We start from the raw sequence: 13,000 nt of genomic DNA, 5'->3' as shown, positions 1-13,000 counted from the left end.
CACTGGTTCACTTTCCTCTTCTTCCTCATTAAGCTTGCTTCCAGAAAGGGCAGGACACTCAGCTCCTAACTTATTTTCTTTTTTACTGTTCAAATTCAGTGGATGTTCTAGGCCAAATATGATTTTGACCTGACTCCTAAGTGTTGATCCATAACAAAGTCACAATGATTCATTGATTCATTCCGCATATATTTACTGAGCACCTATCATGAGCCAGGTAGGGGTGGATGTGAATATTCAGTTACCTGTCTTCCAGCCACTTATGGTGCTTTTCTAATAAAAATGCATATCTGATAAATGCAGAAAAATAAGGCAGTATATGAAAAGTGTTATCAACTAAGAGATTTGCCCTCCTGAAGTTTACATTCCAGTAGGCTAGATGTTCATAACAAATATTTAATCTGTCTCATAGTAAAGAAAAATAAAACAGGGTTAGGTAACAGTGAGTGACAAGGCATGCTGTTTCAGACAGGGTAGTCAGAGGCCTTCCTAAGGAGGTAACACATCAGCAGATACTGCGATAAAGGGAGACAGGAAGCAAGGATATGAGGAAGAGTATTCTAGGCAGTGCAAGTGGCAAGTGCAAAGGCCCTGAGGCAGGACTGTTCTTGGCAAGTGGGAGGATCATCAAAGAGGCCAGTGGGGCTAGAGCAAGGTGGGAGAGGTAGAAGCAGACTAAGGAGGGAGAGGCGAACATGGAGCAGGCAGGGAGAGCACGCCCAGGGCTCCTCCCACAGCCAGGATTCTGGCTTTTGTTACCTCTACTGTGCCTCCCCAAACTTTTGTCTCAGTTTTGAAAGACCAGTATCAACGTGGGTGAGACGGGCTCTGTCAAGTGGACAACCTCGTAACTCACAGGATAATGTAAAAAATTTGAGCCAGGTGTAGTAGCCTGTAATCCCCGCACTTTGGTAGGCCAAGGAGGGCAAATCACTTGAGGTCAGGAGTTCAGGACCAGCCTGGCCAACATGGTGAAATCCTGTCTCTACTAAAAATACAAAAATTAGCAGGCGTGGTGGTGCACACCTGTAATTCTAGCTACGCAGGAAGCTGAGGCTGGGGAATCACTAGAACCTGGGAGGCAGAGGTTTCAGTGAACAGAGATCATGCCACTGCACTCCAGCCTGGGCGACAGAACGAGACTCTGTCTCAAAAAAAAAAAAAAAAAAAAAAAAAAAAGAACTCTGGATGAGCCAGGCCAACTTAACTTTAGATTTCTCAGACAATTTTAATTTTCTGTCTTTGAGTCTAGGAAAACTTAAAACATTTCACACTAGACTTTTTCATTTCTAACATTTTAAATCACATACGTCTTCTAAAGGAAATTGAATTCATATTATGTCTTATTACTTTCCTTTTGTAGCAGCAAAGAATCACTTACTTCAGACCTTTAGGATATGCAGAAAACCATTTAAGACATTTTATGAGACCTAAATATAATTTTTTAACAACTTGGTAAATGATAGCAATAAGAAATTTGATTAAATTCACTACCATTTAAATATGACCTCACACTGATGCTTTTTAGTGAACTAAGCACTTAGTTAACTTTCCTTGGAATTTTTCACAGGTCTCTTTCACAAAGGTTTTATTATACACTGAAGGGAAAAGATCTTCCGACCTTCCTCTCTTTACCTTGAAACACAACGCACATATGCGCTAAATTATTTTGTTAGGTCCTTTAACTAAAGGACCTAAGCAGGATGAAGAGATTGAAAGTTCACAGCAAGGGTTTAGCTCTAGGGAGAGCAGAGGCAGGATGATTCTGAACCAATTGCTCTATCTAGGGGAAAAGATCCTTCACAGGTATTAAAATGCAGCACCTAGCTATGGGCCAGGCCTTTGGGAAGGAGTCTGCAAACCAATCAAGCAAGTTACCCATGTTTTAATCATCATACATTAGACTTAGTTGTTTCTGTAATGCCCTAGCTAGTGTGCTCCTTAACCATCTAATTATGTCTGACAGAATGATGCAGTTGCTAGGAGACCATGCTTGTTAAGCTATCATTGCAGCCCAAACTGGCAAAATCACTCTCATTTAGCATTTAAATAATGCTGCTAGGCAGTCAGAGTCTAGACTAGTCCAGTCGAGCCTTGCTTTTAGGTACCACTCTTGATACTGCCCGGTAAGTGGGTAGGTCAGCATCATCAGCCTATAAATGAGAAAGGCAGAAAGAAGCCATTGTGTCTCCTAGAGAGAAGCAGTCTAGTGGAGTGGTTATGAACAATGGCTGTGCAGTTAGAGGCCTCGGACTTGAATCCTGGCTCCAACACTTCCCAACTCAGTGACTTTGGGTAATATATTTAACCTTTCTGCATGTTAGTTTCCCCATCTAAAATAGAGGTAATAATTGTACCTACATTATAGGGTTGTGATGAGAATTATGTGTGTCAGGCACTCTTATAAGCATTTTACATTTTTTAAGTTATTTTGTCCTTTATTCAATTCTGTGAGGTACACACTTCCCATTTAACAGAAACTGAGGCACATAAGAGTTATATAATGTGCCCAAGCTAACAAATGTCAGAGCCAGGACTCAGACTTAGACAGTTTGGCTCCAAAACCTGAGTTCTTAACCATGATACCATATTGATGTAATACCTGAAAGCTCTCAAAACAATAAGACATATAAGTTATTCATAAATGTTAGTTATTGTTAATAGCAGTTACCTCTAAGATGCAGTCTCCAATGTAATGCTTCGAGACTGCCTGCAAAACATTTGTTTACTACTTGATTAGTCAATTCAGGAGAATAGGCATGGATAATATTTACTGACTTGAATTGGGACGGGTGGTGTTTTCCTCAAGAGAACAGTTGCCTCCTTCTGACTCCTGCACCTTCTTGAAGTCTCATGTGCTTCTTTCAGGGCCAACTCAGTCACCTGGAACCCTCACAAGATGATGGGTGTGCTGTTGCAGTGCTCTGCCATTCTCGTCAAAGAAAAGGTCTGTAGTCCCTCCAAAGCTATGCTGGAGCCCATACATTCTTTAGAAAGTACAAAAAGAGACACACGTGGGGTCTCTTTGCAGTACTTGTTGGCTGACTCACGAGATTGGCAGCCCCATTGAGAGACTGCTGCTGCTGTCCTTTCCTGCCCTTGCAGCTAACCTGGTTTCTTCTCTTGGCTCTTGCTGGCTACTGCACTTCTTCCTTGATCAGTACTCAGGGTCTGTCAGCAACTGAACCTTTAAGGGAATTATTTAATTGAGTATTCCTTCATATTTGCACAAAAAAAGTGAGAGCAGTTAGGTGAGGCATCCAGTCAGTTTTGTCCTCAGTGAGGACTAAAAGCACTCACTGGAGCTTTTAGTTCCATACTCGGAGTTCATAGCATGAATGTGTGGTCCCAAGAACTGAAATAAATGAGACAGAACAACAACTACAAATATCAACTTAGGGCCATAAGGAATGTTGCCCCAAAAGCTGCTATAAATGGTTGAGCCTCATATTCCCTTCTTCACATGCCTAATAATAGGACCCTGCCCTCCAAGGCATTGTTGCTCCAGTAAAACTGCACACAGAAGAATTCCAAAAAGTCTGTCTCCAGCCTGTAGGAGCCAGAATCTGCACAGCCTCTTTAGTCCACTCATACATGGAATCCATGTTCATGTCATAGGAGGTCCTGGAAAGGTTGGAAAACTTTTGCCAGAGTGCTTTTGGAGAGAAAAATTCTTCACAGCATGCAACTATCCCACCCACTGAGGAAGTTTCTATCTCTAACCCTGGCCCCCTGAATGCCATAGCACTTCCCAATCTTGAAACAATCCCAGACACCCACACACATTTCCCCTTAGAGGGATGGCATCTGAGACAGAAAAATCACTTTCTAATCAGAGAGTCAGAGAAAAAGGGATGGCAGGTTTTCCAAGAGTGATTTTAGAAAAGGTCATCAGAACAAGCATAAGGCCTCATAAAGACATCAGAAGAAAGACTGCATATGACCCCACGCCTCTCCTTCCAAGCCAGCCTGGCTTTAAAGCCACCCACATCTCTGATCTATAAATGCAGATGCACCCATCTTGATTTCCATGATAGGGTATACTCCAAGGATGCAACCAGATGTGTGCTGGATACCTTTTCCAGCCAGACAAGCAGTATGATGTCTCCTACGACACCGGGGACAAGGCAATTCAGTGTGGCCGCCACGTGGATATCTTCAAGTTCTGGCTGATGTGGAAAGCAAAGGTATGAAGGGAATAATTCAGAAAATAGAGCAGAAACGTAATTTGCACGGACTGGCTGGCAAAAGAGGGGCAAAGATACATCACAGATAATTCACTATATGTGGAATCAGTATCTAGATCATTGAATTAACTGTGTTTTCTTTGTGAATGAAATTATTCCTTATGTGAAATTCTCTCTCCTTTCGTTCAGTCTCCTCAATTTGAACTATTATGAAGTCTTCTTAGAACAACTAAAACTTATGCCAAGATAAGGATTTCCACAGCAATCCTTGGGGATGATGGAATTATTTAGTGCAGGCGTAGAGAAAGAGATAAAAAAAATAAAATTACTGCATTATTCTGAGTAGAACCTTGAATTCTTTCTTTCTTTTTCTTTTTCTTTTTTTTTTTTTTTTGAGACAGAGTCTTGCTCTGTCACCCAGGCTGGAGTGCAGTGGCGGGATCTCGGTTCACTGCAAGCTCCACCTCCCGGGTTTACACCATTCTCCTGCCTCAGCCTCCCAAGTAGCTGGGACTACAGGCGCCGGCCACCACGCCCGGTTAATTTTTTTAAAAAATATTTTTAGTAGAGATGGGCTTTCACTGTGTTAGCCAGGATGGTCTTGATCTCCTGACCTCATGATCCACCCGCCTCGGCCTCCCAAAGTGTTGGGATTACAGGCGTGAGCCACCGCGTCCGACCCCTTGAATTCTTTTATGAGGCTTCTCATCATGGGGATATGTATGACAGTTTTAACTTCTACTTCAATAATGCCTTTCCTATTGTTTGTACTTAATACGCTATTCTGGAAAATGTATACTTTATTGTGAAAAACCCTACTGTTAGATGGTAGCATGCTGTGTCTGCATTCATCAATCTTTTGGGTTTCATTTCTGTACCTAAGGAAAAAAGCTAACTATTGGAATTTCTCCCAAAATATGAGTGAGGGAGAGGATTACCATTTGACTGTTTGTTTCAAAAGTATTTGTATGCAATCAAGTAAAAGAAATTTTGAGTTTATAGTTTTATATTACATACCTTGTTTTTGTTTATTGTAAATTAATTTTAATAATTTCTGTTTAAGATTGAGTCTAACTAACACTCAAACAACAAGATTTTCCAGCAAAATTTCTAGTCAAATATTTCTTCTGTAGGAAAAATTTGGTAGATTATTCGTTTTTTCCTCAGTAAGTCATTTTGTCTTTTTTTTTTTTTTTTGAGACGGAGTCTCGCTCTGTCGCCCAGGCTGGAGTGCAGTGGCCGGATCTCAGCTCACTGCAAGCTCCGCCTCCCGGGTTTACGCCATTCTCCTGCCTCAGCCTCCCGAGTAGCTTGGGACTACAAGCGCCCGCCACCTCGCCCAGCTAGTTTTTTATATTTTTTTAGTAGAGACGGGGTTTCACCGGGTTAGCCAGGATGGTCTCGATCTCCTGACCTTGTGATCTGCCCGTCTCGGCCTCCAGAGTGCTGGGATTACAGGCTTGAGCCACCGCGCCTGGCCTTTTTTTTTTTTTTTTGAGACAGAGTTTCGTTCTTGTTGCCCAGGCTAGAGTTCAGAGGCACGATCTCTGCTACCCGCAGCCTCCATCTCCCAGATTCAAGCAATTCTCCTGCCTCAGCCTTCCAAGTAGCTGAGATTACAGTCATGCGCCACTATGCCTGGCTAGAGACAGGGCTTCACCATGTTGGCCAGGCTAGACTTGAACTCCTGACCTCAAGTGATCCACCCGTCTTGGCCTCCCAAAGTGCTGGGATTATAGGCTTGAGCCACCACACCCAGTTCTGTTTTGACTTAATATAGAAATAGTCTGAATTTGATTTCTATTACAAAGTAATCATAGGAATTGTAAACATATAAATAGCCATAGGCTGGGCACGGTGGCTCATGCACGTAATCCCAGCACTTTGGGAGGCAAAGGCAGGCAAAGATCATGTGAGCTCAGGAGTTCAAGACCCATCTGGACAACAAAGTGAGACCCCATCTCTACAAAAATTACAAAAGTTAGTCAGGTGTGATGGCGCATGCCTGTGGTCCCAGCTACTTAGGAGGCTGAGGTGGGAGGATCACTTGAGCCCAGGAGGCAGAGATTGCAGTAAGCTGAGATCATGCTACTGCACTCCGGCCTGGGCAACAGAGTGAGACCCCATCTCAAAAAAGAAAAGCCATAAATAGCAACAACAAAAAAGGAGTTCTGTCATTTTGAAATATAATGATCACATAGCCTGTTTCAGTAATTTGTGTCTTCTTTTTCATTTCTAACAATAACCTCTTGAACCATCTGCTGGAGGTTTTTTCCATAGTGATTGGTTGCTGAAATGGGACCCTGGTACAGGCTTCATTCCTAAGTGGACTGACTAGGGTGTACAGTCAGCAGTTACAATACCTGGAGAGGCTGATGCTTTGTCAGTGCTGGACTTTGCTCAGGCCCATTAGCAATCCATAGCCAGCCTTGTGCATCTGCTCTCCTTGTTAACACCGACCCACTCAACAACCCTCATACTGCTGTTATTAATCAGCCATGCTGGCTTTTGAAACTCATGCTCAACCAGTTTGTCAATAGTTGTAACTATTGCAATCTCGGGGCATATACTGAGACCAATGGCTTCCCCATCTGCCTGCCTGCCTGTCACCTAAAAGGTATGACACTGTTATGTGGAAGGTAGCCTGCCTGAGAGGGCATGGGACATGTTTCACAAGGACTTACTGCTGGGGAAGATGAGTTCTACAGCAGTATCTTTTGAAGTTTCTATGCTGAAGAACCAGTTATTTTTTTTTTTTTTTTTCACCTATCATGGACCAGTACCCTAAAGATGAATCGTTAGAAAAATGAAATTTAAAAACATACAAAGAACAAGCCACTATTTTTTATTAGAGTCAATAGACAAAATCCCTTTGTCCAATTGCTATAAAAGTTTCCTATGCTTAATCTCAATTTCTACTCTCATTTGATTGTAGACCGGTTACAGTTGTGGAGTGGCCTCAGTTCATAGATGACACTTTGAGTAGCACCATCCTAAAGCAAACCAGAATCAGGCATAAGTCCAGTTAAGAATAACTACCCAAAGACTGGAGTGCCTTTCAAAGAGGAAGCGGGCACACATCATTTATTCCATGCACATCTGTGAAAAAGCTGTACATATTTGATTAGATTGTTCTTCCTAACCATCTCCAAAAATACTTTTTTGTATATTTCTCATAGACAGGGACGGCATAGCCTTCTCAAATGCTCATCACAAGGAAATGCAACCACAAACATGACTTTTCTCTTTAAAACAGGGCACAGTGGGATTTGAAAACCAGATCAACAAATGCCTGGAACTGGCTGAATACCTCTATGCCAAGATTAAAAACAGAGAAGAATTTGAGATGGTTTTCGATGGTGAGGTAGGTAATCATCATGTACCAGGTACACAGTATTTCCAGAAAAAGTATTGAGGGAAGCTCCTGAAGCCGGATTTTCCCACATTGTCAGAAACTGCTTCAAAATTTTTATTCTTATGCACTCTTAATTCCTCTCTTTAATTCCTACCATGTCTATGAACTTTTCTTCTGGTAGCACTGGGATGACTTTTTCCTTTATGTCTTTTAAAACTGTGTTGTTCTTGGCCAGCTTTGGGCAGACAAGACGTCTTTCCTTGACAGGTCTGAATCCTTCATCATTCTTGAGATTGTTTTGTGTTGAACCTTTATGACAAAGTGTTTTTCAGGCTGGGCATGGTGGCTCACACCTGTAATCCCAGCATTTCGGGAGGCCAAGGCAAGAAGATTGCTTGAGTCCAGGAGTTCAAGACCAGCCTGGGCAACATAGCAAGACCCTGTCTCTATAAGAAAAAAATATATAACTTATAAAAAGAAATTTTAAAAAATGATAAAGTGTGCCGGGCGCGGTGGCTCAAGCCTGTAATCCCAGCACTTTGGGAGGCCGAGATGGGCGGATCACGAGGTCAGGAGATCGAGACCATCCTGGCTAACACGGTGAAACCCCGTCTCTACTAAAAATACAAAAAAACTAGCCGGGCGAGGTGGCGGGCGCCTGTAGTCCCAGCTACTCAGGAGGCTGAGGCAGGAGAATGGCGTAAACCCGGGAGGCGGAGCTTGCAGTGAGCTGAGATCCGGCCACTGCACTCCAGTCCGGGCGACAGAGCGAGACTCCGCCTCAAAAAAAAAAAAAAAAAAAAGATAAAGTGGTTTTCATTTCAAGAAGCTTATAGGGTGGGTATATTCTTACCTTCCAAGACTTGTTCTAAAATGAGATTCTACTTAACATAGATTCATAAGGAGGAGAGCAAGATAAAATTGTCTCTGCCCTGAGTTCATGTGCATACTGCACACAGTAAAGTATCTGTCAGAGTTTACTGAGTATCCACTGTGTGCCAGGCCTCCTGCTAGGACCTAGATTCTAGAGTATTGAACAAAACAGATACTTTCTTTGACCCAATGGAGCTCACACTTGAATAAAGATGGAATAGGAGCCAGTGTTGAATAAAAGAAAATCCACCTATAAGCCAGTATAATATAACACTGCCTACAGTCAACATTATTCTATTTATCAGGCAACCTAAACTACTAGGAACACATGTGAATCACCAAATGAACAATAAAGAGCCCCAGGCAGTTTAAAATCAATGACATTGCTCTGATCATTTACATACTACTTTAAACACTCTTAATAGCAGATTAAAAACAACAAATGTGATATCTCAAATCAATTAGAGACAGGCACAGTAATGGCAAACAGCAACTAGGAAGAAAACTTTAAAACTACAGCAAGAATACACAGAACTCAAAAAGCACGGAATCTTTACAGGAGGGACACTAAACAGTTTGAGGCATCTCAGCAGGCCTTACCTTATGCTGTAGAACCAGTCTTTTGGGTTTTTTTTTAGGAGCAACTCTATTAATTGATATAACCAGTCTTAATGTTTATTATGATAGTCCTGATTCATCAAGAAAAGATTCAGTATCAATATAATAAACTAAATAAAATATTCAGCATCCATAAACTATGTTTCAAGTATCTTCTATATGACAAGATGGATAGATGGATACCTTTTTTAAAAAATTGCCCAAATGTAATTATTTGTAACATTTTAATGTTTAAAGTTGGTAACCTTAGTTACCTAGAAAATTGGTTGTAGGAACAGCTCTCTTGCTAGATATGATTGGATAAATGAGGCATTGTTCTCCCTAGTGTGGAAGTAACATTGCCTTTTTTTTTTTTTTTTTGAGACGGAGTCTCGCTCTGTCGCCCGGACTGGAGTGCAGTGGCCAGATCTCAGCTCACTGCAAGCTCCGCCTCCCGGGTTTATGCCATTCTCCTGCCTCAGCCTCCCGAGTAGCTGGGACTACAGGCGCCCGCCACCTCGCCCGGCTAGTTTTTGTATTTTTAGTAGAGACGGGGTTTCACCGTGTTAGCCAGGATGGTCTCGATCTCCTGACCTTGTGATCCGCCCGTCTCGGCCTCCCAAAGTGCTGGGATTACAGGCTTGAGCCACTGCGCCCGGCCAACATTGCCTTTGAGATGAACATTCAACCTCTTTCTTTGGTCTAAGAGACTTCCACCAAGGATGCATATTGGTTTGGGAACAGTTTTCTCTCAAGTTATCATAATTTTCTTTGTTTGTTTGTCTGTTAAAATCTCTGCAGCCTGAGCACACAAACGTCTGTTTTTGGTATATTCCACAAAGCCTCAGGGGTGTGCCAGACAGCCCTCAACGACGGGAAAAGCTACATAAGGTATAGACTCGCTTTTTGTTTCATCTAATCCTCTGCAATTTCTCTGGCTGGTCAGGACATCCTCATTCCAATGTGCCTTTCTAGTGGGGGAAATATAAAAAATAAAGCCATGGGGTGGGTTTCTAGTAATGGGGTGGTGGAGAGCCATCTTGTTATATTCCTCTTGAGCCTGCATCACCCCCTTACTGTGGTTACCACAGGAACTTTGAAAGGATGCATCTTGTCTCCTTGTCCTTGGTTGATGTTCTTTATTAAAGTAGCCCTACGCAGGATAAGGGAATAATGTGCATATTCCCAGGGATGTTCTAGATTAAACTGTGTCTGTTACAATAACCTTTAAAGTTCAAGCAAACTGTAATGCTGTTTCATTCTAGCTGTTTTCTATATCCAGTTTACATCTTATCCAGGGTTCTTAAGATTATATTTAATTTATATAACATTTAATTCATCCAACCATTTAACAAATATTTGTTAAACACAATCTATGTGCCAGGCAGTATCCTGGGCTCTGAGTTATGCAAAACCCGAATTTGTGGTGTTGTCTATAAGAGTTTTTTGGTTTTGTCTTCATTTTTTATTTTACTATCATTGTTCCATGACTGACTTTCAAAATTCGGTTGCACGGTACTTTCTGAGGGAACTCGTGACCAGGTGGTCATTTGATATTAGCCCCCAAAGATTCCTGGATATGAAATATTTCTTTGCTTTTATGTCATTGTAAACACAAATAGTAAAATGCAAGTTGGGTCGAATTGTTAAAAAGAGAGGGTATTAATATCAATCTTGAGTTTTGTTTTGTGTTTTCCATCACAAGGTGGCTCCAAAAATCAAAGCCCTGATGATGGAGTCAGGCACGACCATGGTTGGCTACCAGCCCCAGGGGGACAAGGCCAACTTCTTCCGGATGGTCATCTCTAACCCAGCCGCTACCCAGTCTGACATTGACTTCCTCATTGAGGAGATAGAAAGACTGGGCCAGGATCTGTAATCACCCTTCGCAGAACATGAGTTTATGGGAATGCCTTTTCCCTCCGGCACTCCAGAACAAACCTCTTTATGTTGCTGAAACACATAGGCCATTTCATTGAGGGAAAACATAATATCTTGAAGAATATTGTTAAAACATTACTTAAAGCTTGTTTAGTTAGCAGGAAATAGTGTTCTTTTTTAAAAAGTTGCACATTAGGAACAGAGTATATATGTACAGTTATACATACCTCTCTATATACATGTATAGTGAGTGTGGCTTAGTAATAGACCACAGCATGTTTCCCGCTCCAAGAGAATTCACCTTACCTTCAGCAGTTACCGAGGAGCTAAACGTGCTGCCAACCAGCTTGTCCAATAACTCCAGGAAAGCCGTTTTTCAAAACGCCATGTCCTAGGGGCTGAGGGAAATGCTGTTGGTGAGAATCGACCTCACTGTCAGCGTTTCTCCATCTGAAGTGCTGATGGATGAGAAAAAACACCACCAGATGACAAGTCACACCCTCCCCATTAGCATTCTGTTAAGGGAAAATAGTAGCAGAGTCATTGTTACAGGTGTACTATGGCTGTATTTTTAGAGATTAATTTGTGTAGATTGTGTAAATTACTGTTGTCTGACCTTGGTGGCAGGAGGGGGAGATTATGTGTCATGATTTCAATGATTGTTTAATTGTAGGTCAATGAAATATGTGCTTATTTATATTCAGAGATGTACCATGTTAAAGAGGCGTCTTGTATTTTATTCCCATTTGTAAAGTATCTTATTTATATATTAATGAAGTAAGTTCTGAAAACTGTTTATGGTATTTTCATGCATTTGTGAGCCAAAGAGAAAAGATTAAAATTAGTGAGACTTGTATTTATATTAGAGTGCCCTTAAAATAATGATTTAAGCATTTTACTGTCTGTAAAAGAATTCTAAGATTGTACATAGAGTCATATATATGGAAATCCTGTTACTTAAATAGCATCTGCTCTTCTCTTACCCTCTCTGTCTGGCTATACATCTGGTGTTCTCAATGCTTTTCTAGTAATTGTTGGAAAATAACTAGATCTCCTGTAATTTTGTAGTAGTTGATGACCAATCTCTGTGACTCGCTTAGCTGAAACCTAAGGCAACATTTCCGAAGACCTTCTGAAGATCTCAGATAAAGTGACCAGGCTCACAACTGTTTTTGAAGAAGGGCAATTCACACTGTGCATTTTAGAGTATGCAAGAAGAACATAAATAAATAAAAATATTCTCCATGGAGAATTTGAGCAAAATTTTCTTCTAGTTTGTGTTTCATACAGAGATGTTTCTAATTATAGTTCCTTGGGTTGCCCATAGCCCATTTGCTTTCTATTGGCTGACTTTAGGTGATGCTCAGTACCCTGATTAAGCTGAGGGAGACTCGATCCACTGTCACAGGCTCTGAAGCTTCTCCTCTATAAAATCATTATGGTGGTGCACGCCTGTAATCCTAGCACTTTGGGAAGCTGAGGCAGGCAGATCACTTGAGCTCAGGAGTTCGAGACCAGGCTGTACAACATGGCGAAACCCTGTCTCTGCAAAAAATATAAAAATTAGCCGGCTGTGGTAATGCACACCTGTGGTCCCAGCTACTTGGGAGTCTGAGGTGCAAGGATCACTTGAGCCTGGGAGATCAAGGCTGCAGTGAGCTGAAATTGTGCCACTGCACTCCAGCCTGGGTGACAGAGTGAGACCCTGTCTCAATCAATAAAATCATTATGATTATAATTAATTAAATGTGCAGTTCAAGCCTTGAGCAAGAAAAGCCATCCCTGTTTCTCCTTTTCCTACTTGCATCTTGGAATTACATTCATTCAGTCATTCAACAAAAGACAAGTATTCCTTCTAGTGGGCATCTTATATCACTAGGTGTCTGTGCTAAGTGAATGCCTTGAAGATCGCAGAAGCATAACTTCCTGCTGCTTTATGCTTGTAGGTGGTCCCAATTCACTTCCTAGGGAAATATATTTTGGGGCTGGATCATTAGGATATGGGACCCATTTTCTACAATATTCTTTGTGTGTGTGTGTGTGTGTGATGGAATCTCACTCTGTGTGTGTGTGTGTGTATGAGATGGAATCTCACTCTGTCGCCAGG

The 13,000-nt window shown here is 41.6% G+C and overlaps 1 protein-coding gene across 1 annotated transcript in view; it reads left to right on the top strand.

Annotated features, from left to right (window-relative positions):
- The window catches only part of GAD1 (glutamate decarboxylase 1), a 45,484-nt gene extending 33,334 nt beyond the window's left edge, over positions 1–12,150 (top strand). Inside the window, exons 13-17 of the mRNA XM_033231164.1 lie at positions 2,869–2,947; positions 4,038–4,187; positions 7,444–7,551; positions 9,814–9,903; positions 10,718–12,150. Of these exons, the coding sequence (XP_033087055.1) occupies positions 2,869–2,947; positions 4,038–4,187; positions 7,444–7,551; positions 9,814–9,903; positions 10,718–10,891 (601 nt within the window). The 3' untranslated portion in view covers positions 10,892–12,150. The remainder of the gene's footprint in view (positions 1–2,868; positions 2,948–4,037; positions 4,188–7,443; positions 7,552–9,813; positions 9,904–10,717) is intronic.
- Positions 12,151–13,000: the final 850 nt, after the last annotated feature.

The sequence above is a fragment of the Trachypithecus francoisi genome, unplaced genomic scaffold, assembly GCF_009764315.1.
Source record: "Trachypithecus francoisi isolate TF-2019V2 unplaced genomic scaffold, Tfra_2.0 Lachesis_group13, whole genome shotgun sequence".
Classification (NCBI taxonomy): Eukaryota; Metazoa; Chordata; class Mammalia; order Primates; family Cercopithecidae; genus Trachypithecus; species Trachypithecus francoisi.
The sequence above is the reverse complement of the archived record's forward strand: the minus strand, read 5'-3'. Positions and strand labels throughout refer to the sequence as shown.